General features: G+C 37.8%; 1 protein-coding gene across 1 annotated transcript; it reads left to right on the top strand.

Annotated features, from left to right (window-relative positions):
• Positions 1-45: 45 nt before the first annotated feature.
• Positions 46-27,513, top strand: LOC121733155 (FACT complex subunit Ssrp1). The gene is made up of 14 exons (XM_042123323.1): positions 46-195; positions 498-683; positions 2,409-2,624; positions 3,980-4,158; positions 6,492-6,731; positions 7,019-7,147; positions 9,229-9,390; positions 9,703-9,835; positions 11,119-11,297; positions 11,719-11,827; positions 13,561-13,758; positions 19,122-19,235; positions 26,927-27,112; positions 27,417-27,513. The coding sequence occupies exons 1-14, from the start codon at positions 145-147 to the stop codon at positions 27,510-27,512; spliced, it is 2,178 nt and encodes a 725-aa protein (XP_041979257.1). The 5' UTR covers positions 46-144; the 3' UTR covers position 27,513.
• Positions 27,514-27,741: the final 228 nt, after the last annotated feature.

Below are 27,741 nucleotides of genomic sequence, written 5' to 3'. Positions count from 1 at the left end.
GAAAATTGACTGGCACGTTGCGATTGACATTAGTTTGACATATAAACAGCCGCTAAATATCGCTCAATGCTTTGTTCCATTTGTTTAAAATATATTATTTTGTTCGCTATATTCTGAAAATTTTCAAGAATCAAGTAATTTATAATGGAGTTTCTAGAATATAACGATGTAAAAGCTGAAATCAAAGGCTCTATGGTAAGTCTTCAGAGTGCTATTTGAATATTTAGTGAGCCGTCATGCTTTAGACCTCACCCATCGTTTCTATTTAGATATGATAATTCACGAGCTTGCAATCAATAAAAATCCATATTGAACCTGTATACCAAGTATGGTATAAAGCCAAAAAAATGTTTAACACTGTTGGATGTTAATAATTTAGTCCATATTCACAACATTCTTTATTTAGCAAATTGCTACTTTGTGAAGCACCTCTCACACTATAACTACACACTACGTAAAACATAAGCAACAAAAGATATATATTATTGAAATTCCAGGTACCAGGCAGATTAAAAATGACCGACCAAAACATAGTATTTAAAAATAGCAAAACTGGCAAAGTGGAACAAATATCAGCAAATGATATTGAACTGGTTAACTTTCAAAAGTTCATTGGTTCTTGGGGATTGAGAGTTTTTCTCAAAAATGGCACTCTACACAGATATGGAGGTTTCAAAGAGGGGGTAAGTACAACCAAAATCAAAACCTTATTGGATTCAAACCTATTAGATTCAAATGCTATTAGGATACAATCTTTTGGAATAGAGCTTGAAGCCACATTATGCATATTATGAAGTCAACAAACAATAGCAATATATATTTGTATTAAATATGTGTATCATATAATAAAAATCTTAAATATATGTATAGTATAAAAGTATTAAATATATTTCCGTTGTCTGGTACCTGTAACACAAGTCATTCAGGTACTTACCACGGGGCCAGACTGACGTGGTGTGAAGCGTCCATAGATATTATTACTATTATCAGAAAAATGTAGGAAATGTGCAAAATATCACGGTCAAACACAACCCCTAAAAGTTCTCATCATTTAACTGTACTTAGACCCAATTTCACCAACCTCTGTTTGTTAAATCCTAACAAGGCATTACTTAACGGACCTTGGAAAATTAAACAGACTGTTAAAATACTTATGTCCCACAGTAAAAATTTAACAGCGGATTAGTAAATGCAATGTTAAGTGAACAACGAGTGAACAACTATCAATTCGTTCATTCTTGTTATAAGGCGACGAAATTGCAATGTACAAGATTAATACGACATGTTTGCTGCAATGTGTCACTTTCTTCCATAGTAGTATAATAGTAGATAACCAAATTAAAATATCACTGATCGCATACATTTGTTACGCTATAATAGTTCTTCTTAATTGACCAGGTTAATAATTATTATCTGTCAAAGCTGAAAACATGAATCATAATACAAACTTTTATTTACATATTTCGGTTTGGTAATTTTGATACAAGTTAGTATATTTGCAATGTCAAGGAAAATCCGAAGGCTGAATTTTTGGCAAAGTGAAAATAAATAATTATTCATAACTATGAAAATAATTAATAATAAGGACGTAGTGGAAACATGGCGGAAAGACTCAAAAGTTAAAACAAATTCTTTTATTGATATTGCATATTATTGTCTTTGAAAGTTGTTATTTTGACTCATATAACAGCCTGTTAAATATTTAACGGACCTCCATAGCATGAATTAAATTTAACGCCATGTTAGGTGATTTAACATGACATTAGGGCATGGTGGAACGCTCGATAGCTCTAACAGGCCATTAACTGATTTAACAAGCCATTATTTATTTAACATTGCTTGATGAAACTGGGTCTTAGCAGATTAAGTTAACGTAAAATTATTTATTTTAACGTTAAATTGTAACCGGTGGTAGGCATCATGTAGACTTTCAGAGAATATTTGCAAAAATTTATTCTGATTAAATTTTAAGTATTAGTCTTAGTTAGGCTATATTCTACGAATAATAAAAACTAAGGAAAAATAAATCATCAAAAAACATGCTCCAAAATACTTGTCAAAAAAGTGTACCTTAGCTACACATTTCAATACATTTGCAATATTTAGGTGACCTTGAGCGGTACTAGGCTGATGTTACATGACAGATCAAAAGGAACCAAATTTAAAACGGTAATAGTATGGGACTTGGGAGTTACGATTCCTTAGTTTTTATTATTCGTAGGCTATATTGTTATAATTATAAAATACCTACACAGGTATTTTATGTATAAAAAATTCCTTTTACTATTTAAATATATACTTAATGTTAAAAGTTTGTGATTTATTTGATATTCTAAAAGTCACATTGCTTTTGATTAATAATTAAAAAAATGAATGCATGATTTGATTTTTTTACTAAATTATTGCAGGAACAAGAAAAAGTGGCGAAATTCTTCAAAAATAACTACAACAAAGACATGTTGGAGAAGGAACTTTCTCTCAAGGGCTGGAACTGGGGTACGGCTAAATTTAACGGTGCAGTGCTGAGCTTCAATGTCGGCTCCAACACAGCCTTTGAAATCCCCCTGCATTATGTATCACAGTGTAATACTGGCAAGAATGAGGTCACACTTGAATTCCATCAGGTATTTTCATATTACATACTTAAAGATGTGAGTGGAAGAACCAGATTACTAAAATTTTATAACATTAAAGGACATTTACTAATTTTTCCCCGTATAATTTTAACATATCTTGTAACTTACCTACTTCATCTTCTGGTTAATGGCTATGCATAAAATCCTTTTTTTTTATTTCAATTCATTTTCCCTTCCCTAACGCCTCTATTTATGTAAAAATATGGCATTTTTTTAACTGTTTCTTCCACTCACCTCTTCAATTGCAATTGTTGTTCTTTACTTTCCCTAGCATAGATGGACCTACTTTAGGAACAGTTTGGTTCCTAATGCAGGGGAAATTTGTGCTGTTTATAAGAATTAAATTTTACCCTTTAGGATAATAGGCATGATGACTATTTTTTTTTCTTATTGGTAATTGAAAGACCCTTAAAAAATAGAAACATCGCTAAAAGAATAACTCTGATAGAAAATTCACCAAGATCATATCTTGATGAATTTTTAAGCTTTCAGAGTCATTCTTTCAGCGATGTTTCTATTTTTTTTTAGTTAATTTATAATTCAAACATCTCATAAAATAGACCTGCCCGAAACGCTCCATACAAAGTGCTACGAAAGACTGACGTCACTCTTTCGTAGTTTGTACGCATCGGGAGAGAACTTTGTTCGATAGGTATATTAAATATTGCGTTTATGAAAGTGTTTTCATAACAAAAGTTGCTTTTAATTGCATAAGTTATCGATTGGTATACAAATATTAAGAAATTTAATTGAAAAAAAAATCGACTTGATTATCTAACTTTGAAGGCGCTTAACAAAAAAAATAAAAATGCTATTGAGCTGTAATTTTGGGAACACTTATTTTTCACCATGATTTCTTTATTTTATTAACAAAATTCGCTAATCTTTGATCTTGTCATCATCCCTATTGTTAGTGATTTTCCTCAGTCATGAAGTTACATTTTAAACTGCTTTTATTTTTCTGAAAAATATACTTTTATTACACTTACCCAAAAATTGTGTTTTTTGTATGGGATTTTTATTAAAGTACACATACTATATTACACATTTCAAGTGCCTAACCATTTACATTATTGATAACGAGCAAAAAAGGCCAAAATATTCATGTTTGTTGTATGAGTATTTTATTTTCAGCATTTGTTGTAAAATTTGTTTCAGCATTAGCGGCAACAGATATATACAATCTGTAAAAATTTCAAAAGTCTAGCTATAACGGTTATTGAGATACAGCCTGGAGATACACAGACGGACAGACAATAAAGTCTTAGTAATAGAGTCCCATTTTTACCCTTTGGGCACGGAACCCTAAAAAATAGTACCATAATTACATAACTTCATTCTAGAATGATGATACTCCAGTGTCACTGATGGAGATGAGGTTCCACATACCAACTAACGAGCTGGCCGGAGACATGGATGCTGTGGAGGCCTTCCACCAGCAGGTCATGAATAAGGCCAGCGTCATATCTGTCTCTGGAGACGCTATTGCCATCTTCAGAGAACTCCAATGTCTCACACCTCGGTAAGTTGCATTATATTAAAGCTGCGCGTCCACTGGATCGGAATCGGAGCGTCGTCATTTACGAAATGCCGATGGGGTGCGTCCACTGCATTCGCGTTCAGCATCGGCAATTTAGTTATTTTTAGTCCGTCATAGTCTGTTAACGTGCATTTTCATTATGGAGAATAGTGACGAGGACAATATTGTAATTAGCTGTATTTTATCAGAAGATGAAAAGAGAAACAAGAGGAAACGAAATTCATTATTTTATCAATTTCATCCCAAATATTGTCTCTCCTCAGTTGGTTATCATAATGTTGATGTTTTACATTGTAAAGTTCTTCATATTTTTCCACTAAAGTAATTAAAATATCGTCATTCATCGTGAATAAGTAATAATTTATGTATAGCCGTCGCGTCGTCGCAAACACGTTAAGGGGGTGACAGACACGCGAGTAAGTACGCGGGGTTATGGCTCGACGACCTTACTCGCCTGTGTGTCACCTAAAGTTCGCGTACTTAAAGATTGCAGCGTAAGTTCGCAGTCTTGGAATTTTACTCGTTGCTCGTACGTCTGGCAGCACTGCGAGTCGCGAGCCGCGAGCCGTCAGGCAGTGTTGCCAACATGACTGATACAAAATTTGCTAAACTACTGTTAATATTTACTGTAATTAATGCTAAAAATTATGCTAACATTTTTCAGTCAAAGAAAACGTTTTTTAATTTTAAATCTTTTATAATCAACAAAATCTCAATTTATTTTATGTTATTAAACAAAATATTAATGCCGCTGATGTACCTGTACATGTAGACGTAGAAAATTCATTGTCCAAACTATAAATTCTCCTTGGTACCATAAAGTTAATATACCTAGCGGAATAGAGCAACAATTTCGAGCTGTCAAACGAAACCGAAATTGGTTTTCATCTGTGTGAAAAATATGTACGTACGTATACACTTAAACTTTTCGATTTAGTTTTTTCTTATTAGTTTTTATACGTAATATGATATTATTCCTAAATAATACAAAGCTTCTTCCGTCGACGACATGGTAACCCGGTGTACTCGTGTGTCACCGACGCAAACCGAGTATACAAAGCAACAAATCCGTACACTCCGATTCCGATCCAGTGCACGCGCAGCTTAAACAATACATATTGCGAAACCTTTTAAATTAATAAAGTGAAATAAGCTGTTTTAAAATTCCTCCTGAAAAATAATAGTTATTTTGCATATAATTAACTAGATGTCCCGCGCGGCTTAGCCCGCGTAAATTAGGAATTTTACAGAAACCGTACATTTTCCCATAAAAAATAGCTTATGTCCCTACTCCCTTCACTTGGTCTACTCTATATCTGTGCTTAATATTGCCATAAAAATTGCTCCAGTAGTTCGTAATTTCTAATATTTCCCCCGTTTTTCCCACATTTTCCTGCCGAGTCTCGATCTAAAAGACTATGAAAAGTACCAATAACAGGGTCATTATAGGCTCATAAGTCATAACCATGGGACGATGCATGGTATAATATGGTAGTGATGATGATGATGATGATGAATGTAATTTGCACAGTAGCATATGCTTTCCGTTCTTAAAACAACGCCGAAACTCCCAAACTTGTATCTATAAAGAATCAGGAGTTCTCTCAGCACCTTCCGAACCACGGTATACCAGGTATACCTCGGTGCAAAATCTTACTTGTTGGTAGCATATGCTTAGAATACTTATCACGAAACCGAAGTCACCACATGTTTCCCTATAAATTTTGAGGAGTTCCCTCGATTACTTATGGATCCTTCATCAGATCACCACTTTTGTGAATATAATACCAATTTGGGATGATACTCTATATACCAAAAGAAAAATTTTGAAAATCGGTTAACAAACGGCGGAGTAATCGTTGAACATAAGAAAACGAACATAACACCTCCCCCATTTTGAAAGTCGGTTAAAATTGTAGCCTATGTGTTATTCTGATGTATAAGCTATATTATTGTAAAGTTTCATTAAAATCCGTTCAGTAGTTTTTGCGTGAAAGAGTAACAAACATCCATACATCCACACATCCATACATCCATATTCCATACATCCAAACAAACTTTCGCCTGTATAATATTAGTAGGACTATAACCTTTTTATCTCAAAATTATAATATTTCATATTTCAAAAGTCATATTTTTCACTGGGTCCCCAAATGTTCATTGCAGTATTTCGCAATTCTTGTTCAACATTGATTTGAAAACTTTAGCTAGCTAGCGGCGATGCATAGAATTCCGCTTTGTGAATCAGTCCCCAGGCAAAAAATTTCATTTACATATTTGTGTCTGCATTTAATCATTATTTTGTTCGTTTTCAGTGGTCGCTACGACATCAAAGTGTTCCAAACGTTCTTCCAGCTTCACGGTAAAACATTCGATTACAAAATTCCAATGTCAACAGTATTGCGTCTCTTTCTACTTCCCCACAAGGATACGAGACAGATGTTCTTTGTGGTGTCACTGGATCCACCGATCAAGCAGGGGCAGACCAGATATCATTTCCTGGTTCTGCTATTTGGTATAGAAGAGGAGACGAGCTTGGAACTACCATTCACAGAGTATGTATTACTTAGGAATTTTTATAGCATGTAAATATAAAGATTGTAAAGTAATCCAACAAATTGGAGCCAATTCTGTATTCTTTTGTTTATATCTGTATGTGTGTCTTTTTATTCTAACTCTTTGATTGCGATCATCTTACTTCATGGATATAATTGTTGTCCTTGCATGAATCTCTTAAATTATTTAAAAACTTATTTGAAATTCGAAAATAAACAATATCAATGAATTCCACTTCCTATTTATTTGTTGCATTTCATCACTATATGAATGTTTATATTTTCAGAGAGGAACTGAAAGAGAAATATGAAGGTAAAATAACGAAAGAATTGTCAGGACCCACATATGAGGTGCTTGCTAAAATCATGAAGGTCATCATAAACAGAAGAGTCACTGGACCAGGAGATTTCTTGGGGTATGTTCATTTAAAATGTTGCATAGATAGCACATTTATCAGCACGAACGCGCCGCATTTTTGAATTCGTTGTATGAAATGATGTGAAACCTGGCACCAATGTACGCGCCGCACTATGCGGTGCATTCGATGCATACGGTGATGCGATCAGCTAAATGTACCTGTCTTTGTGTGGTATACAAGCTGTACCTGTCTGTGGAATGGGGTTGCCAGGTCGCTAAACTGAAAACCCGGTCAAAATAGCCCGCTTGGCCGGACATTTATATAAAAAAGTCCTGCTATCAAGTACTTAGAATTTGAAATCTTAGTGTAGCAATACGTTCGTAATTTTCTGTTTTATTAAAACAATTTTACATTTTATTAATTGTAAAACCATCTAAAATTAGTAGGATTTTCATATAAAGTTATTGATTCAAAGCTCTACAATAGCCAGACTCCTCTTAATTTTGGCCGGACACGCAATCAAAATGCCTGACTGTGTCCGGCTTTATCCGGACGCCTGGCAACCCTAGTGTGGAATATAGAAAAAATTGCATTATAGATTAAGGCAGCAAACCTTGAATAGCTGTGTTAATATCTTCATTAGTAAGATACAGGATTGTGATAAAATATAAGATACAATTTACTTCAATATGTTTCAGTGTTATGTAATACAAGTATTGTCTTAGAATGCGTAAAACTAAAATAGTTATATTTTAGTTTTACGCATTCTAAGACAATACTTGTGTTACATATATTACATAAGCATCTTACGTCATTCTTGGAATACCAGATTCAAAGGTTTAAAAATAAAATATAAGTCCTGTATTTGACTGACTTATGAAGTTATGACTTACATATTTAGATGTCTTATCGCCCGCATTCCAATCGCTCGCATCTTGCTAGGGTGATAAAATCGCCCTCAATTATAAGTTATAGTTTGTGCGTTTTAAGATGATATGGGTGAGACTTCTCATATTCCTTGCTACGGGTTTTTTTTACAAGAAAACAAAAAAGAATCAAAATGTAATAAATTTTATTCCATCTACAAAAACAAATGTTTCCTATTATTGTAAATGAATAAAAATGAAAAGTTGCTAAATGCTAACTTATTAATATAAAATTATAAATTTTAACTGTGAAAATTATTGTTACGAAAATATTTGAAAAATGTTAGATGCATGAAATGGAACTTATGCCAATAGAGATTGACCTTATAAAAGTCAATGAGATTGACACTGATGAATCGAAATCAAATCGATAAAAAGGGCGGCCATTTTAAATCGCCGGCGCCACTCTGAAACGTCAGTACGAAATCGATAATTTCGATTGCAATTCCTTTACGAAGTGATTCGATATTTTTAAATTATCGATTAATTTTCTTAGGTAACTTCCCTACTATTGTCATTTAACGCCTCCGTGGTCTAGTGGTTAGAGCGTCGCTCTCGACTCCGGAGGTCGTGGGTTCGAATCCCGCGTTGGAAACATATTATTTCCAAGTTTGGTTAGGACAATGCAGGCTGATCACCTGATTGTCTGACAAGTAAGATGATCCATGCGTCGGATGGGCATGTAAAAAGTCGGTCCTGCGCCTGATCTCTCGCCAGTCGTGTCGGTCTTCCGTCCCACTGGGTTATGAGAGTAAAAGGAATAGAGAGTGCTCTTGTGTACTGCGCACACACTTGGGCACTATAAAATTACTCCTGCGTACCTGGCCCGGTTTCAATGAAACCGGCCACCGTCACCGAAACCGGTGTGGGGAGTATTATTATTATTATTATTACTATTGTCAATTATGATGTGTCACCCATATCATCTTAAAACGCACAAACTATAATAGAGGCCGCTCGCAACTCCGTTACGCCAAATTTCGTTTATCGCGTGGGAATCGTTCATTTTCCCGGGATGGAAAGTATCCCATGTCCTTTCTCAAGACTCAAAATATATCCATAACAAATTTTAGCAAAATTTGTTCAGCGGTTTGGACGTGGAGTGGTAACAGACAGACATACAGACGGACAGGCAGATTCTCACAACTATAGTAATAGTATGGATATTAGTATGGAAGGATGGATTAATACATAGTAATTACCTAATTTCAGTCATCACAAGACCCCTGCTATAGCTTGTTCATACAAAGCGGCGGCGGGCTATCTGTATCCGTTGGAGAAAGGTTTCATATACGTCCACAAGCCGCCCGTACATATACGCTTCGAGGAGATCGCGTCTGTCAACTTCGCGAGAGGAGGCGCTTCGTCTACCAAGTGAGTGAATTTCACAATGAATATGTAAATATAACCTGCATTTACTTGATGTATCCCAAACTTTGTTTAACACAAACCATACATTTTCGAAGAGAACTATTCCTGTATGTTTTTTCCCTGTACTCAAATTACTTACATCTCTATTCATCCATGACTTGTTCATCGGCTTTCAATTTTCATTTACTATCGTCTATCGCCATTGATATACAAAAAAAAAACCTTTTTTTATATCATTGACTATCGCGTAGTTTTATTGTAGCGCGATTTCTGGCGGAATATTTGTTAAAATATGAAATTGTAAATAACTTTCAGGTCCTTCGATTTTGAAATCGAGCTCAAACAAGGAAGCGTTCACACATTCAGCAGTATTGAGAAGGGAGAGTATGACAAGCTCTTTGACTACATTACCTCAAAGAAACTACATGTCAAGAATACTGGCAAGAACGTAAGTGCAGGCTCTTGGACTATAATATGTATGTTTCTTACTATGTTTGCTGTAAACACTTTAAAACACTGGAAACACTCAAAAAGAGAATGTGTAGACTATTTCATATAAGTAGATAAATTGCAACTTTGCAGTGAAAATTCACGAGAGCATATTATTTGCCACAGACTATGCATTGCATAATGCCACTAACCGCACAGAATATATATTAGTAGTACCAACAGAAGTCCAACTCGTGAAACCTGTTTAAAAAAATAACAACTCTTGCTGCGATACTACAAAGTTCAAATTCCGACCGCGCAGTGCTAGGTGCCTACAATTATATTTGCCTACATGTGCGCTCTCTCTCTCTATCGCATAAGAGGTACCCTTTCTGACGAAATCAAGATTGTCACCTTTTAGAAAATAAAATAATCTTCTTTTAATTACTATAGCTACTAATAGCAAACTTTTTTATAGTAATAATCAAATTTTAGTAACCCAACATATATTTTATAATAGTTTTATATTCGATTATAGTGTAGGAGCTGGTCAGGAATTTTTTATTTGCTATGTTTGTGTATTTTTAATCTTTTTTTGTATTTTAAAGTCTTAAATTACTTTATTGAAATATTTCTTTGACTTTTTTCAATTGTTCATATTTATCAGATTTATAATGATTCCGTCACAGCGGTTAAATCAGTACGTAGATATATGCGACGAAAAAATCTTGCGCGCGCGTCACCGCTCGCTTGTGAGTCCCTTGTGATCTGCCCCTTTAAAGGGGTACTTACAGTTCGATACCTAAAGGCGCGAGTGAGACAGGCCTGCTAACCGTAACAATATTTAATAGGTCTAGTAGTCAATACCTAACTGCTATATCGATTCTTCACAACATATTAGGCTGTTTATACACCAACGTTTTAGTTCATGTCACCTCGGTACTTTCAGTTCGTGGACTGTGCAAAGGGCGTTTAATTTAAAAAATATATAGGGTGAACATGAGAAGTGATTGGACAGTACTATTATAGTCATTGGACAGAGCACAAAAACACTATATTTATTAAGGATGCTTAAAAAACTACCTTTTTTTCTTTAGAATCAAGCGTTCTATTACTTTAAAAATATGCAGTTTTTAAAGCAACCTTAATAAATATTGTGTTTTTGTCCAATGACTGGTACTATCCAATCACTAGTCGTTTTACCCTATGTTTTTTTATTTGTGTTGTTGTTCTATTTTCAATTTTTTTTTATTATTTTTTTATCTGTGAACGCTTGGCCGTAACCAGTCGTACGGTGTGCAGGACAAGGCGTTATACGACGACGACTTCGGCGACTCCGACACTGAGAAGGAGCCTGACGCGTACCTCGCGCGTGTCAAGGCGGAGGCGAAAGAACGCGACTCGGGCGACAGCGACAGCGACGAGAGTACTGACGAAGACTTTAACCCGGATAAGGCGAATGAGAGCGACGTTGCTGAGGAGTAAGTAACGTTGCGGTGATGGTAGCCGGTTTCGGTGGGAGTAGTCGGTTTGATTTCATAGTGCCCAAGTGTGTACGCAGTACCATCGAAGAAATTGATTCCTAGGCAGTTGCCGGTCCTGCATCAATTGGTCGGGTTATATCAATTCAAAGTTAGCTGTGATCTATCGGATGGATTTGACATAACGCGACCAAATTACGTAGGTCCGCCATCTGCCTAGGAATCAACTTCTCTGCTAGTTCGATACGACGATAGACGGACAGGCAACACGACTAACAAAATGTCACGCGCAGGACAGAGTTTTTACATGATCTTTATAATATGGAACATTAAAATCATTACCTTTATGACTTGTTCATAGTCGGTTAAAAATATTGTTGCATAATATAGTGTGTATTTTTATTTTTAAAAATGTTCACAGATATGACACAAATCCGTCTTCATCAGAAGACTCAGATGCGTCAGGCGGCTCGACCTCTAGCAAAAAGGAGAAGAAAAAGGAGAAAAAGCCAAAGAAAGCGGTTACTGTGGTAAGTAAAATAAGTCGCTCAATTTGTAAGAGATATACCAACTTAGAAGTATAACTTAATAGGTAAGCGAATTTCGTTTTTTTTCCCTGCACAGTTTCCATTTGAGACAAAGTATGAATAATATCTTATCTTATATCTTTAAACGAGCAATTCTTGTATGTATATATAAATTTTTATATATATAATTGGAATCTCGGAATCGGCTCCAACGATTTTCATGAAAGAGCTATGGCAGCTTCCCATAGACGAATTTAGGTCATAAATAAAGTAAGCGTCTATGAATAAAATATACCTTGTTTTAAAGAGCATTTATTACTGATTCTTAAGAAAAAAAAACGTGATTTTAGAAGGCCAGGTTTTTGAGTTATCATACTTAGAAGTTTTGAAGGTTATGTAATTATGTAGCTTATTATTTAATGCATGTACCATGTTTAATAATGTATTTATTATTAAATATTCAAGAAACTGATGGAGAAATGAAGGTTACGATTGCTAGGCAAAAATAATTAATGAAAACACAAGTTAAGCAACGGGATGTGGATCCCACTTAGATTGGTGATAACTTTATTAATAACTTGAACTTTATGAATAGTGAGAGGGAGAAATATGGAAGATATTATGGAGACATCAGTCATCAAAATGTATCACATGCTTTTATAGCTTGAAATTATATCTAACAGAATAATTAATTCATGTTTTCACTTATTGCAATAAACAATTAAGAAAAGTAGTTAGTCGTGCCAGGGCTACCAAAGGCTTCTTAGTGTACTTTAATATGTCGAAAAAAGATTTTAGGAAGGTTTCTTATGAGGATTTATTGAGTCCAGTCCTTTTAAGTAAAATTATTTGAATTTATCTGGATGCAGTCTTGAATTTATTTTCCTTCAAAATTGCTTCACATTCGTAATATGTACTTTACTACAATTAATAGCAGTGCATAAAATCAATTGTAAGTACTTATACTTATTCAATATTTCATATGAAATCTACTTATAAATATACAAATACTGGAATAAATTACATTAATCATAATTTATATAAGCACTATAAATGTGATTACAAATAGAAAACTTTTTGATTTTAAATTGGAAAAAATAATTATAGGCAACATCGGATGACAGAAAATGGCCATTTTTGGAAAAGGAAATCACTTTGGCTATTTTTAAATATTATCTTTTTATCCTGGCTTTAGATCAATGTAACAAAATCGTTGAAAATCATTTACGAATATATGTTATTCTTTGGTTGCTATGCGTTCCTAAGACGCTTTAAAAACTTTTACCTAAAAATCTGACATAGCTCTTTAGTATATAGGGGGTTTCGGGGGCGATAAATCGATCTAGCTAGGAATCATTTTCAGAAAATGTCTTTTTATTCGTGTTTTATCGATACCTAATCGATAAACTTAAAAATATGACTCTTTCTGACATCTATTGGCGAATAATAATACTATTTTACGAGCAACTAATTGATTTAACGACCAGCAGATGGCGTTATTAAGTAACACGAAGTCAATGAGTGTTTGCTATACCGAGCAAAGCTCGGTCAACATCCAGGTACTATATTATAATCTGAATATTTCAGAAATATTGGTTGTTGTTAGACATAATACTTACTTACATCTTTATTCTTTCAACTCCCCCATTGAAAGGCCTCGCCTAGTTTAGGGGACCGTTAATTTATGAAATTTTGTGTAAACTGTTTGTGATTACAAAAAAGTTTGTATTTTTCAGTCGGAAACGCCACGCAAACGCAAAGAAAAGTCCAAGAAACGCGAGAAAGACGCCAACGCGCCAAAACGACCGGCGACTGCTTTTATGCTGTGGCTGAACGAGAATAGACGGTCCATACTCGACGAAAACCCCGGCATCAAAGTGACAGAAGTAGCCAAGAAGGGAGGCGAGTTGTGGCGAGACTTGACCGATAAGTCGGTAAGTAAACGACAATGATACAAGGACACCGCGCGTCGCAAGTCAGAACACGCCTGTCAATGTCGTCCAAATAATGGCCAACACCGCACTGGTGTACATTTGAATGACAGCGCCGCAAAACCTTTTATTGCGCATGTCATGCCATGGCAACGCCACCAACAAGTTGCTTTTATTTGGTTACCTACAGAAGCCCGGTTGGCTCACGGTTAAACTTGTGAGAAAGTGGCGCTACACCACGGAGCTAATTGAGCTCCGTGCGCTACACAGACCCATTTTTAACATGTGTACAAATACAAGTGTACCGATAACTGGTAAAAATTTCACAAGTTAATTTTTAACTTGTGCACTCGTGAACTGGAGATAAGGACAAAATGACAATAATTGCCAGGTAACTAAGTAAACAACTTTGTTCGTGGCGTTGCCATGACATTTTTAAATGGCGGACGGGGTTGAAGCCTACAAGGGTTGTTTTCTTCATCGTAATTTTTCTTAAGAACCTTTTATTATTTCGCATATCCAAAACATTTCATGTCCATGTCATGGCAACTCTACGAACAAAGTTATAAGCTTCTTGGTTTATATACTTAGTTACCTGTCAACTACGACAGCCGTCAACTGTTATTTGGTCCTTATCTCCAGCAGGCACGGTCGCAGCCTGAAATTTTTGGGGGTCAGTCGCTAGTCACTACACTAATATATTTTGTTTTTATCTGCGCTGCGCCCTCGGACGGTTCTGGGTTGACAGCTTAGGTCGGACATAGTGGTGGTTAGGGGATAGATAGAAATTTCCTGTTATTATTTGGCAAGATTTTGAGATTTTTCAATTTGACCTTAGATTTTGGGAGGGATCATGTCCCCTGTGACCTGTGACGGACCGCGCCTGATCTCCAGTTCACGAATGCACAAGTCACAAGTAAAAAATTAACTTGTGAATTTTTTACCAGTTATCGCCGCTTTCTCACAAGTCAACCGGGCTTCCGTAGGTTACCTGGTCAAGTCGTAGACAACTTATTTGTTGGCGTTGCCATGGCATGACATGATGTTGACATGCGCAATAAAATTATGCCGACGAACACGGCTGTCAAAAGCTGATCCTCGTAGGAATGTCGCAATATGAAAACTTTTTTGGCGTCGCTACTATGAAAAGCTAAAAAAAAAACTTAATACATAAATCAATAATCTAACAAAGTGACTGTAAAAATCCTCTAAGGTTTATTTTTTTTTTTATTTTATTTATTTATTTGCTATGAACAGCCAACAAAAGTTACAATCATACATATATAATATAAACATGGATTAAATATTGAATCACGGTTATTGCACTTTTAATTAGAGTCTATTACATCTTGCTATTAAAATCGGCTAAGTATAAAGATAATAAAAAAAATGAAAATAATATTAAACTAAATTAAGCTAAACTATATTAAATTAAATCAAATCAAATTTAAATAACCTAAATTCATTGAAATACAGTCATGCCAAATTACATTAAATTAAATATAAAATAATAATACATGTAATACTAATAATTATAATAAGAATAAGATAAAATTAACCTAAAATAAAGCAAGTTACATTAACCTGGGCCAAATACATTTAAAAGTCGAATAAAATAAAATTGCATTAAATTTTTGTACATTATCAAATAAAAATAAAAATAATTACAATGATAAAAGTAACCACGATAAAAACATTTAAATATAAGTACTGTTTTGCCCAATTTAATTTAGTAATAATAATCATCATAAAAGAAAAAATTTATAATGTATTATACTTTATAAATTAATTCGTAATAACTAATAAACTGTAATAACTCAAGTCACACCAGTTGATTTATAATAATTTACGATTTTTTCTTTAAAATTACGAATACAATCATGGTTAACATCAAGATCCGAAATCCTCGATGACAGTTCATTATATTTACAGGTTAACCTAGTAATTGGGCTATTTTTGCCAAGGTTGGTTTTGAATTTATGAGGTCGAAATAGGGGCACTAGTTTCCTAGAAGATCTCACAGGAAGAAAAAAATTAATCGATGACAGTAGATGCATGCAATCTATTTTATTGTTGATAAGTCGGTGCAAGAATGTCATATCTAAGATGTTCCTTCGAGACTCTAGTGTGACCATACCGAAATGTTGTAATTTATTTTCATACGAACAACCACGCAAGGAGTTACTAAATCTATAGGATAGGTGGCGGATAATTTTTCGTTGGACACTTTCGATTCTGTCCATGTGAACTCTGTAACAAGGACTCCACACAGTGGAACAGTACTCGAGCTTACTCCTTACATAGCTATTGTATAAAGTGATAACCGTAGAGGCTTTATGGAAATCTCTGGAGTTTCTGATCACAAAGCCAAGAGACTTCAAAGCTGAGCTAACTGTTTCCTCTATATGTGGGATAAAGCTAAGCTTAGTATCAAGTACTACACCAAGATCTCTTATAGTTTGTACTTGAGATAAAGTTGTGTTTGATATGGTGTACGTACTGTTCGTAGTTATTCTTTTTCTACTAAACTTAATATGATGACACTTTTTCGCATTCAGATACATTTTATTATTATCACACCATGTGACTAGAGCGTTGATATCATCCTGGAGTTCTCTAATGTCAAGTTGTGTTCTAATTATCCTAATTAGTTTAAGGTCATCTGCATACATAAATATATATGAGTTTGTAACAATGTAATTTATATCATCGATGAAAATGTCGAAAAAGAGTGGTCCAAGAATTGACCCTTGAGGAACCCCAGAATGAGCTACAAAGAGGTCAGATTGATAACCGTCAAAGCCAACATAGGATGGTCTTTGACTCAAGTATGAAGAGCACCAGTTTAAAAGAGAACCATCAATACCAAAAGATCTTAATTTTTGTAATAGGATTTTATGATTGACTTTGTCAAAAGCTTTCGAATAGTCAGTATATATGGCATCCAGTTCACATCCATTATCGATTGCATTCATTAAATAAGTTGCGTAAGACATGAGGTTGGTATTGCATGACCTACCAGGCAAGAAACCATGTTGATTAGCGTTGAGAAGCTGATTTATATGTCCGGAGAAGTTGTCGTGAACCAATGATTCGAAAACCTTTGACATTGTCGATAGGATTGATATAGGTCTGTAATTGGTAATGAGTGTGGGATTGTCTCCTTTTGGTATGGGGACTATACGGGCTTTTTTCCAAGCAGTAGGAAAAATGCCAGATCTAAGCGATGCGTTAAATATAAAGTGAAGAGGCCAGGATAACGCGGCAGCACATCTGTGCAGGAAAATTGGGGGAATTTTATCCGGTCCTGGTCCCTTCTTACAGTCAAGCTTAGCCAGTTTCTTAAATACATCACGTTCAGAAATAAAAAAAGTGTTCATATAGGTTTTAGGTTCCATTGCTTTATAATGGGACTGAATATCACCATCAATTTCAAACACCGAGGAGAAATTTTTAGCGAAAAGGTTGCATATATCATATCCGTTATTTGCCTGCATATCCCCTAGTTCCATAGATGATGGGTAAGAGCTGGTTTTTCTCCTGATATTCTTTATATGTGTCCAAAATAATTTGGGAGTACTACAAATAGAGTCCTCAATAGTGGAAATGTAATCTCTGTAACACTGCTTAATCATTTTACTGCAGTCCTTTCGCAAAAAATTAAATTCAATTTTATCAAGTGGATTATTAAACTTTTTTATTCTTTTGTGACAGTTATGTTTTTTCTTGATTAGTTTAATTAGGGATTTTGTAAACCATATAGGATATTTAGAATGAGAGTTACACTTTGATTTGGGAACATGGATTTCAATAATATCATCTAGGGTTTTATAAAGGTAATCAGTCATTTTGTTTACATCATTATTAAGTCCGTTAAATTTGTCTGCCCAGTTAATCGCCTGAAGTGAAGGTAATATTTTACTATAATCTGCTCTATGAAAATTGAATTTGTAGGAATCTGGGGATTGTTTAAGTTGAGATGTATGCGATTCAGCTTCAATTATAATATCTAGAGCGGGATGATGTGCATCCACGGTTCGTATAGGATAATGCGATTCAGAAACCTGTACTGTAGGCACGTTACTTATTACAAGATCGAGCAAACGTTTATTATAATTAAGGATATTGTTGCATTGGTTTAGAGAATTAAGGTCTAGGAAATCATACATAATGTTTTTAAGAGGGTTGCAGTTACGTTGGGAATACGGTGTAGTGTGCATGACATAGTAAGGTTCATTTATATCTGTTATGTTAAAGTCGCCTTGTATTAGTACTAAGTTGTCAATTTTATTGCTATTAAGAGTGAGAACATTATTTACTTTTTCGATGAAAGTAGATAATATGTCGCGAGTTAAAGGAGGGGGAAGATAGACTGCACATAAGTGTAGTGTAAGCGGTTTAGTTCCTGACGTCAAGTCTACGGAGACCCAAAGATCCTCACAATCGCTTTCCCAGGAGGAACAGCACACAGCATTAAGTTTTTTTGAAACTGCTATGAGAACTCCACCACCTCTAGTCTTATTACATGAAAGTTTGGATGTTTCCCTGTCGCGTCGAAAAATTGTGTATCTGTCATCGAAAATTTCGGAATCAAATACGCTACTTTTAAGCCATGTCTCGATCAACACAATTATGTCATAATTATTATTTAAGATTTCTTGTTTTACTAGGGACATACATGTATTAAGGCCTCGGACATTTTGAAAGTAACAGCTTAGTGAAGTGAATTATAGTAATTAAAAATACCGATGCTTGCGCAGAATTACAAACATGGTAAGATACAAATTACAATCTATAAATTTAATCTATTTGATACTGTGGAGAACTTCTGCGTTTTTCACATAAACATATTCACTCTTATCGTTCTTACGCATAAAAACCCGACCATTCTTCACCCAGACAAAGCGATAGTTATGTAATTTTGCTTTTGCTCGCGCTTCTGCGTGCAACTTCTTTACTAATGGTGATAGGTGCTCGCAAACATATATTGGCTTCTTAGGACCGTTCACGCCAATGTGGCTAGTATTTAGTTTGTCTTCATTCGTTACTGCTTTTTTGTTAAAAGTTATAGTCGAGGCTAAGAAGCTGTCACGTATCCTTGCGTTACAGAATTTTACCAAAACAGTGCGGGGTCGAGGGCTTTCTTTATTCTGCTTCATGATTCTAGTGCAGCTCATTATATCATTGTCATTAATAGGGCAGTGGATAGTCGTAGCTATCTGTTTTACAACTTGTTTATAAAACAAGTTGTTATTTTAAAAAATCGGTTCGTCTTTTTCTTCTTCATTCTTCTAAAAATATAGATGTCTAAAGTCTTTGTGTCGTTAATATACAGAGGATATTAAAACAATTTAAATTTTTTACAGGAATGGGAAGAAAAGGCAAGCAAGGCGAAAGAGGAATATAACCAAGCGATGAAGAAATACAAAGACAGCGGCGCGGCGGACGAATTCAAACAGAAGAAGAAACAAGCTGATAAGGTAATTCAAAATTTGAATTTAGAATAAACACATTTTTTCTGTTTTTTTTTCCAAATTACTCTGAATAAGGTATAGAAGGTGTTATTGTAGAATCTAGATATGCACATACTTTCATACCAATCAATTTAAGGCTCAATTTACATGTTTGTGGGGACTGATATCATGAGTTACGTATGATACATTCGGTGTAATAAAAACTTATAACACGCCTTATCTACTCGCGTAAGTAATGAAAGCATTGTTTTTATTATATATTTTTGGCTTATAATTAACTGATCACCAGAAATAGTAACATTTCACAGACAAAAATAGTAAACGATCACCAAAATACAGACCACCATTTTAAAGATTTAACATTTCTCTATCCTATTTATCTAAAATTACTCCGAATAAATCATTGTAAAACCAAAAATAGTAAATGATCACCAAAATTAGTAAATTATCACCGACATTATACTAGCATTTTAATGAAAAATGATCACCAAAGATTTAACATCTTGCTATCCTATTAAATGCAAAATGACTCCAAATAAATCATTGTTAAACCAAAAGTTGTAAACGATGACCAAAATCAGTAAATGATCACCAACATCATACTAACATTTTAATGAGAAACAAAAGAATTACATCTCTTTATTTGACTATCGTAAATAAATAATAATAATATTATTCGACGACCTCTGTGGCTCAGTGGTGAGCGCGTTGGTAGCTCAAGCCGGGGGTCGCGGGTTCGAGTCCCGCCGACGGAACAAAAAGTTTTCAAAGTTCCTGGGTCATGGATGTGTATTAAATATGTGTATCATATAATAAAAATCTTAAATATATTGTTACGTGCTAGGGTTCGAGGATTTGGAGAGAAAGACCTGGTGACTCTCTTGAAGACTTTATTAACACTGCACTAAACACTAGGTCACAACACTTAGCACTAGGTCCAATCACTAAGCACTATCACTGTCCTAGGTCGTAGCCAAGTCGCAGGTTTCACTGGTTCACTCACTATTGATCACTTGTGTTCACTCCGAAATCGCCTTGAAGATCGCTCAGATTGAACTGACTTGCCGGGCCTGCCTGCGGCTCTTTTTATATGGCGAGACGAATTCCAGAAATTTCCCGATTCACGTAAACAAGTAAACAACCGTGGGAAATTTCTAGGCGGCTCGGGCATGTACCACAATAAAACTGCCGTCCTTGCGATAAGTGCAGTAAGTTGAATTTAATTTAGACCTTATCGACTCAGTCATAAGGTCTAAATTCAAACACGCTAACAAATAAAGGGTAAACACGTAAACAAACATTGGACCTTCCTAGAAGGTTCGAGTATGTACTTGCGCACCACGTGTCCGTATACCATGTACCGTAACACTACTCCCCTCTTAGAGATGCTCGTCCCGAGCATCATTGTTACTGCCATGGTAACGCGCCAGACGGTCTATGTGTACCACTTTGAATGTCCCTCTTGGTTGCTTTTGAATCCTGTAAGTCACGTCATTCAATCGGGTAACCACTTTGTATGGGCCGTCCCACTTGGTCTGTAACTTTGGAGATTTGCCTTTTCGGCGAGTTGGGTTATGCAGCCACACCAGTGACCCTTCTTCGAAGCCGCTTGTATTCGATTTCCGGTCGTATCTGGTCTTCATGTTCTCACTTGACTGTAACCCATTTTCCCGAACCATGGCGTGTATATAACGCATCTTTTCCCTTAAATCGCAGACATAATCTGGTACGGCCTTTGGTTCTTCCGGTGATCCTCCTGTCAAAAGGTCTACTGGTACTCGTAGTTCTCTACCGTAATTGACATACGCCGGGGTAGCTTTTATGCTCTCATGCTCGGCGGTACGGTACGACAGAAGGAAGAGTGGTATATACTTGTCCCAGTCCTTTTGTTTGTCATCTACCAATTTCGCCAAATGCCTCTCAAGGGTCTGGTTAAATCTCTCAACCATTCCATCAGACTGTGGATGGTACGCGGTGGTCCTCGTTTTATACATTCCCAAAATTCTGCACACTTCCTGGAAGACCTGCGATTCGAAATTCCTGCCCTGATCGGAATGGATTTCTAGAGGCACACCAAAGCGAGATATTACTTCTTCGACTAGCTTAGAAGCAACTGTTGTAGCTTCCTGGTTTGGTATGGCGAACACTTCGGGCCATTTGGTGAAGTAATCCATGACAACCATAAAATACTTGTTTCCTGATTCCGTTACAGGAAATGGCCCAGCTACGTCAACTGCGATTCGTTCCCACGGTGCGCCAACGTTATACAAGCGCAGGCTCCCACGGCTCCTTGTCTGTGGTCCCTTCACTGCAGCGCAAGTAGTGCATTTGCGGCACCAATCCTGTACATCGTCTCGACAATGCAACCAGTAGAATCGTTCTCGCACTTTTGTTAACGTCCTCTTTACTCCTAGATGACCTCCTGATACGCCATTATGCATTTCACGGAGAACATCCGGTACTCTCGTTCTTGGGACCACTATCTGAAGATGGAACTCTCTACCGTTAGTCTTCTCCCATTTCCGGTAAAGTATTCCGTTTTGAAGAATCAGACTGTCCCATTGCGCCCAGTACGCCTTAGTGACAGCGCCAGTGGGTGCAACCTCACTCCAGATTGGCTTTACGTCATCCCGTTTCTTCCATGTGATGATGTGTCGAAGGTCGTCATCTCTTTCTTGAGCCTCTCTCATACCATCATTCTCCCATGGACCCAAAGGACTTGTTTTCGTTAACTTTAACGTTACTTCATTAGATTCCTGCTTAACACAATGTTTGCAGTCTTCTGAACACGGCCTTCGCGAAAGTGCGTCGGCATTCCCATGTGCCTTTCCGCTGCGGTGTTCCGTCTTGAAGTCATACTCCTGGAGTTGTTCAATCCATCGAGCTACTTGGCCTTCTGGGCTCTTGAATTGTAGTAGCCACTTCAAGGCTGCGTGATCAGTTCGCAGTAAAAACTGTCTGCCGATGAGATACTTGCTAAAATGTTGTAGCGTCTTTACGACAGCCAAGAGTTCTCTTCTTGTCACACAGTAGTTTCTCTCTGGCTTAGATAAAGATTTGCTGAAATATGCAATTACAACTTCTCTTTCACCCTGTTTTTGAGATAACACCCCTCCAATGGCCGTGTTGCTTGCGTCCGTGTCGACTATAAACTGACCTTCAGGTTGTGGATACCCCAGGATTGGTGTTTCACACAGATGTTTCTTTAGTTCTTGAAAAGAATCTTCGGAAGTCTCGTCCCAAATAAACTGTCGTTTATCTTCTGTCAGCCGATGTAATGGCTTGGCTATCTCTGAGAATCCCTTAACAAAACGCCTGTAGTAGGAGCATAGGCCGAGAAATGCCCGCACTTCGGTTTTGTTCTTAGGGGTTGGCCAATTTTGGACTGCTTCTAGTTTCTCCGGGTCCGTCTGAATTCCATCACTGGAGATAACATGGCCGAGATAGTTCACCTTACTCCTGAATAAACGACACTTTTTCGGATTCAACTTTAACTTGGCCCCCTCTATTTTGGCGAAAACTCGTTCTAAGTTTCGCAAATGGTCCTCGAAGTCGCGGCCAACAATGATGACGTCGTCCAAGTAGACTAAGCAAGCCTCTCCAACTAAGCCTGCCAGTACACACTCCATGAGTCGCTCAAATGTGGCAGGTGCGTTGCACAATCCAAAGGGCATGACGTTAAACTGCCATAAACCTTTACCGGTGGAGAAAGCTGTCTTCTCTTTGTCTTTTGGATGAATTTCCACCTGCCAGTATCCAGATTTCAGGTCCAGGGTCGAGAACCATTTCATGCCACTCAAGGTATCCAGAGTGTCGTCAATTCGAGGTAATGGATAACTGTCCTTCTTGGTGACATCATTGAGACGTCTGTAGTCCACACAAAATCTTGTGCTGCCATCTTTCTTCTTCACTAATACAACCGGTGAGCACCACGGACTTGCAGACGGTTCAATGATCTTATGCCTTCTCATGTCCTCCAAAAGGCCTTCAACTTCTTTTTCCTTTGCAATGGGTATCCGTCTTGCTCGTTGACGAATTGGGTTCTCGCTTCCGGTATCTATCCTGTGCTGAACCATCGACGTTCTTCCAAGGTCGCCTTCCTGACTGGAGAAGATATTCGCGTGGCGTTGTAAAAACTTCTTAGCTTTCATGCCTTGCGAATAAGTCAGATTACTCTTGCAGTCATCGAGTAGCTCAGTCACTATTCCATAGTTGCTGGTGTTTGCTGAGTCTGAGCCTGTGATCGAACTACACTTTCTCATCCAGACAACTTCCTCGCACTTTCCAATGACGTCACCTTTGTTCAAGCAGATCTCGCGATCACCAAGATTCAAAACCCTGACCACAGCGTTACTGCTACCACTAACAAGGGTTCTTGCCGTCATCAGTTTTTGCGCTGATGTCTTGGTAGGTAAGTCTTCGATCAACACGCATCTATTTAACTTCTTCTTTCCAGCTGGCGGTAGTTTCACCAGCACTCTAGCTTCCGCTCGTCCAGGTATTACGACTTTCTTTACACATTCAACTTTCCCGCAAGCGCCTCCAAGGATGAAAATTTCTTCTTCGCCACACTTGAACACTCCGTCGGCGACATTAATTCTGCAGTTGTGCTTCTTCATGAAATCCAAACCCAAGATGCAATCATCCATAATCTCAGCCACGATAACGTCATGAGGGTATGAGGACCCCCCTACATTAATCGTAACTGACATTTCTCCCAGGACGGGTATTGGCTGACCGGAGGCAGTAAGAAGCCGACAGTTAATTCTCCTCTTGTGCCTCCTTGCGGCTTTTACCAAGTTTGGGTTCACTATTGTTCTAGAGGCTCCTGTGTCTAGAGTCATTTTGCAATCTGTCCCGTTAATAGTTCCCTGAATTACCAGACTATTCCCGCTGCTTGCTTGGGAGACAACCGTTATTGGGGCTTCCTCCGCATCAGCCAGTACTCGCCCCTTAGTCCTGGCTTTTATTCGTTTCCCTGCTCCCGGGTAGGGGACGAAGCTCCTTGCTTCTTCAGCTCCTCTATTTGTTCAATGCGTTCCTCGAGTCTTTTCATTCTTGCCATCTGGGTCTCCTTCTGCGGGCAGTTGAGCTGAAGATGGCCCCTCTCGCCGCACTTGTAGCACATGGCTCCAAAACTTTTCTTTATAGGAGCCTTAACCTCCTTGACTTCCTCAGAGACCTCACGGATCTTATAGGTCTGCCGTATGTCACGCCGAACAGCCTCGACCTCCAAAGCATGCGCCAACGCTTCCTTAAGCGAGGTGTGGTGACGTAGCCTCACCGCAGCTCTGACTTCCAGGTCCCTGATTCCGTCGACAAAGGCTTGAACAATGTTCGAGTCAACCATCTTGGAATCGGCTCCTGGGTGTGCCTTCTTGACCAGTTTTTCAATTTCCAACGCCCATTGTTGCAGTCCCTCTCCTGAGCGTTGGACTCTGTCACGAAGTTGAGCACGGAACACGTGCTCCAGGTGTCGCTCCCCGTATCTGGATTCAAGGGCCTCCATCAGGTCTTTGAACCCATTTCCTGTATGTGCTTCCAGGACTGACAAGGCTTGCCCTCTGAGCGCGACAGTGAGAGCGGTCAGGCATTGTTCGTCAGTCCATCCGTTGGCAGAAGCAACCGTCTGGAATTGCTGACGATAAGCGTTCCAAGAAGTAGTACCGTCGTATGGTGGCACTTTAACTCTTGGTCCTTGTACCACTACGGAAGCTCCACTAGACGCCGCGACTCCTGTGGTTTCCAGGCGCACTACTTTCTTCTGAAGTTCAGTGAGGCCGGTTTTTACATTTTCCACATCCACTCCTAACCCGGTAACGCGTTCGTCCATTACGTCGACATCTTTACGAAGCTTAGTCACCGTGTCACTAACATCCTTTATAGCTCCAAGTGCTTTTTCTTGGAGGTATTTTTGCTGCTCTTGTGATTCTCGAATCGCTCTGATTTCAGCCTTCTGAAATTCTTGCAAAGCGCCGAGCTTGCATTCTTGTGACTCCATCAAAGCGCCAAGCTTGCGGTCTTGTGCCTCCATCATTGCCTTTTGAGAATCTTTCAACGCCTGACTTTCAGCTTTTTGAGACTCCTGCAAAGCCTGAATTAATTCAATTATGCTTTCCAATTGAAGAGCCATTTGAGGGGCTGTAGAAACTACGGGCGTAGCAGGATAGATGGAACTAGTCGACGGGGCCTGAGCAGGCGGGGCCCAGTGGGCGGCGCCAGTGGGCGTGGCCTGAGTGGGCGGGGCCTGGTGGGCGGAGCCAGTGGGCGTGGCCACGCCCAAAGTGGGCGGAGCCTGAGGGGCGTGGCCAGTGGGCGTGTCCCGGTGGGCGGAGCCAGTGGGTGTGGTTTCGCCCAAAGTGGGCGGAGCCTGGTGGGCGTGGTCAGTGGGCGGAGCCAGGTGGGCGGGGCCAGTGAGTGGGACCTGTCCCTCAGTGGGCGGAGCTTGGTCCCCAGTGGGTGTGGCCTCCGCAACTCCCCTCTCGGAGTCAATGGCAGCAGCTCGCTGCGCCCTTGTCCTGACACTCCCCTTGAAGTCCTCTCTCGGAGTCAATGGCATCTCCAAATCGCACTTCTGACACCAGTTGTTACGTGCTAGGGTTCGAGGATTTGGAGAGAAAGACCTGGTGACTCTCTTGAAGACTTTATTAACACTGCACTAAACACTAGGTCACAACACTTAGCACTAGGTCCAATCACTAAGCACTATCACTGTCCTAGGTCGTAGCCAAGTCGCAGGTTTCACTGGTTCACTCACTATTGATCACTTGTGTTCACTCCGAAATCGCCTTGAAGATCGCTCAGATTGAACTGACTTGCCGGGCCTGCCTGCGGCTCTTTTTATATGGCGAGACGAATTCCAGAAATTTCCCGATTCACGTAAACAAGTAAACAACCGTGGGAAATTTCTAGGCGGCTCGGGCATGTACCACAATAAAACTGCCGTCCTTGCGATAAGTGCAGTAAGTTGAATTTAATTTAGACCTTATCGACTCAGTCATAAGGTCTAAATTCAAACACGCTAACAAATAAAGGGTAAACACGTAAACAAACATTGGACCTTCCTAGAAGGTTCGAGTATGTACTTGCGCACCACGTGTCCGTATACCATGTACCGTAACAATATGTATAGTATAAAAGTATTAAATATATTTCCGTTGTCTGGTACCTGTAACACAAGTCCTTCAGGTACTTACCACAGGGCCAGACTGACGTGGTGTGAAGCGTCCATAGATAAAAAAAAAAAAAAAAAAAAAAAAAAAATTATAATAATGATAACGGGACTCTGAATAGGTAGGGTAGGGTAGGTGTCCGTCTGTTATCTCTTCAGGTCCAAACTGTTAAATATAACAATAATATGGAGTTATTATACTTTTTTTGTTGATATGCTTACATTTTTTGTCACTCGTAGTGATTTATTTGGACAGAAATATCGCATTGATTTGCTCGCTTTGGTGATCATTTACTATATTTGGTGATCATATACTATACTTGGTGATCATTTACTATATTTGGTGATCATTTACTATATTTGGCGTTCGATTACAATTTGAAGTGTAGCCGTGACTAAAATAGCTGGTAGTATTGCAATTTTAGACTTTCTTTTTAGGTGGTAAATATCTTTTTTTGGTAAAGAAGTTTAAGGTATCAGTGCATTTTTTGGTGGTCATTATATTTGTTCCCTATATTTTTTACAGGAAAAGAAGGCAGCGGAGAGAAAGAAAGGAGCCGCTGCCAGCAAGAAAGCTAAGAACACCTCCGCCGGTTCCGGTTCTGGCAACTTCAAGAGCAAAGAGTACATCGATGATGATGACAGCTCCTCCGACTCTGACAGCGGGAAAAAGAAGGAAACCAAGAAGGACACGAAGAAGGATAGCAAAGAGGTACGTTGGACTTTCAGATAACTTGCATTTGATAATAATTGAAGTTAGAAATCTACAATGATTATTAAGGATTATTTGCTTTCTATAATACCTGGTTTTGAGGTTTTTTGACCAAGGTTTGTGTGATTAGTTAAATTAAAATTCTATGACAAAATATGAACAATTTTAATAAGTAAAGAAAGTTCGTCGTGCCTAGAAACATTTTTAACCCCACTTTAGTAGAAAATCATAATATTATCATGGTTTAAATTATTTTTTCTATCAGTTGGTTTACTTACTTATAACAAAACTTTTTTTTTCTCAGAGCAAAGAATCTAAGAAGTCGAAGAAATCGTCATCAGAAGCGTCTTCGGGCTCCGGCGAAGAGAGTGGGAGCGGGAGCGGCAGCGGCAGTGATTAGACATAAGTTAGTCGTAGTTATTGTGATAATATGTTGTATTCCATACTGTTGAATAAATTGGCCTCTGAGGTACTTTTATAGCAGTCCATATTGTTTTCCATGTCCTGTTTGGGCACAGAAAACAGCATCCAGGTCATAATAATTATCTCAGATGGAAACTAGTGAGGTGGTGATGTAAATCGCAGCCATCTTATTGATTTGACCAGCCAACTTGACTCCTGGGCCGTTC

This window comes from Aricia agestis, chromosome 13, assembly GCF_905147365.1.
Source record: "Aricia agestis chromosome 13, ilAriAges1.1, whole genome shotgun sequence".
NCBI lineage: Eukaryota > Metazoa > Arthropoda > Insecta > Lepidoptera > Lycaenidae > Aricia > Aricia agestis.
Note: the sequence above shows the minus strand (reverse complement) of the source record. Positions and strands in the feature narration are given on the sequence as shown.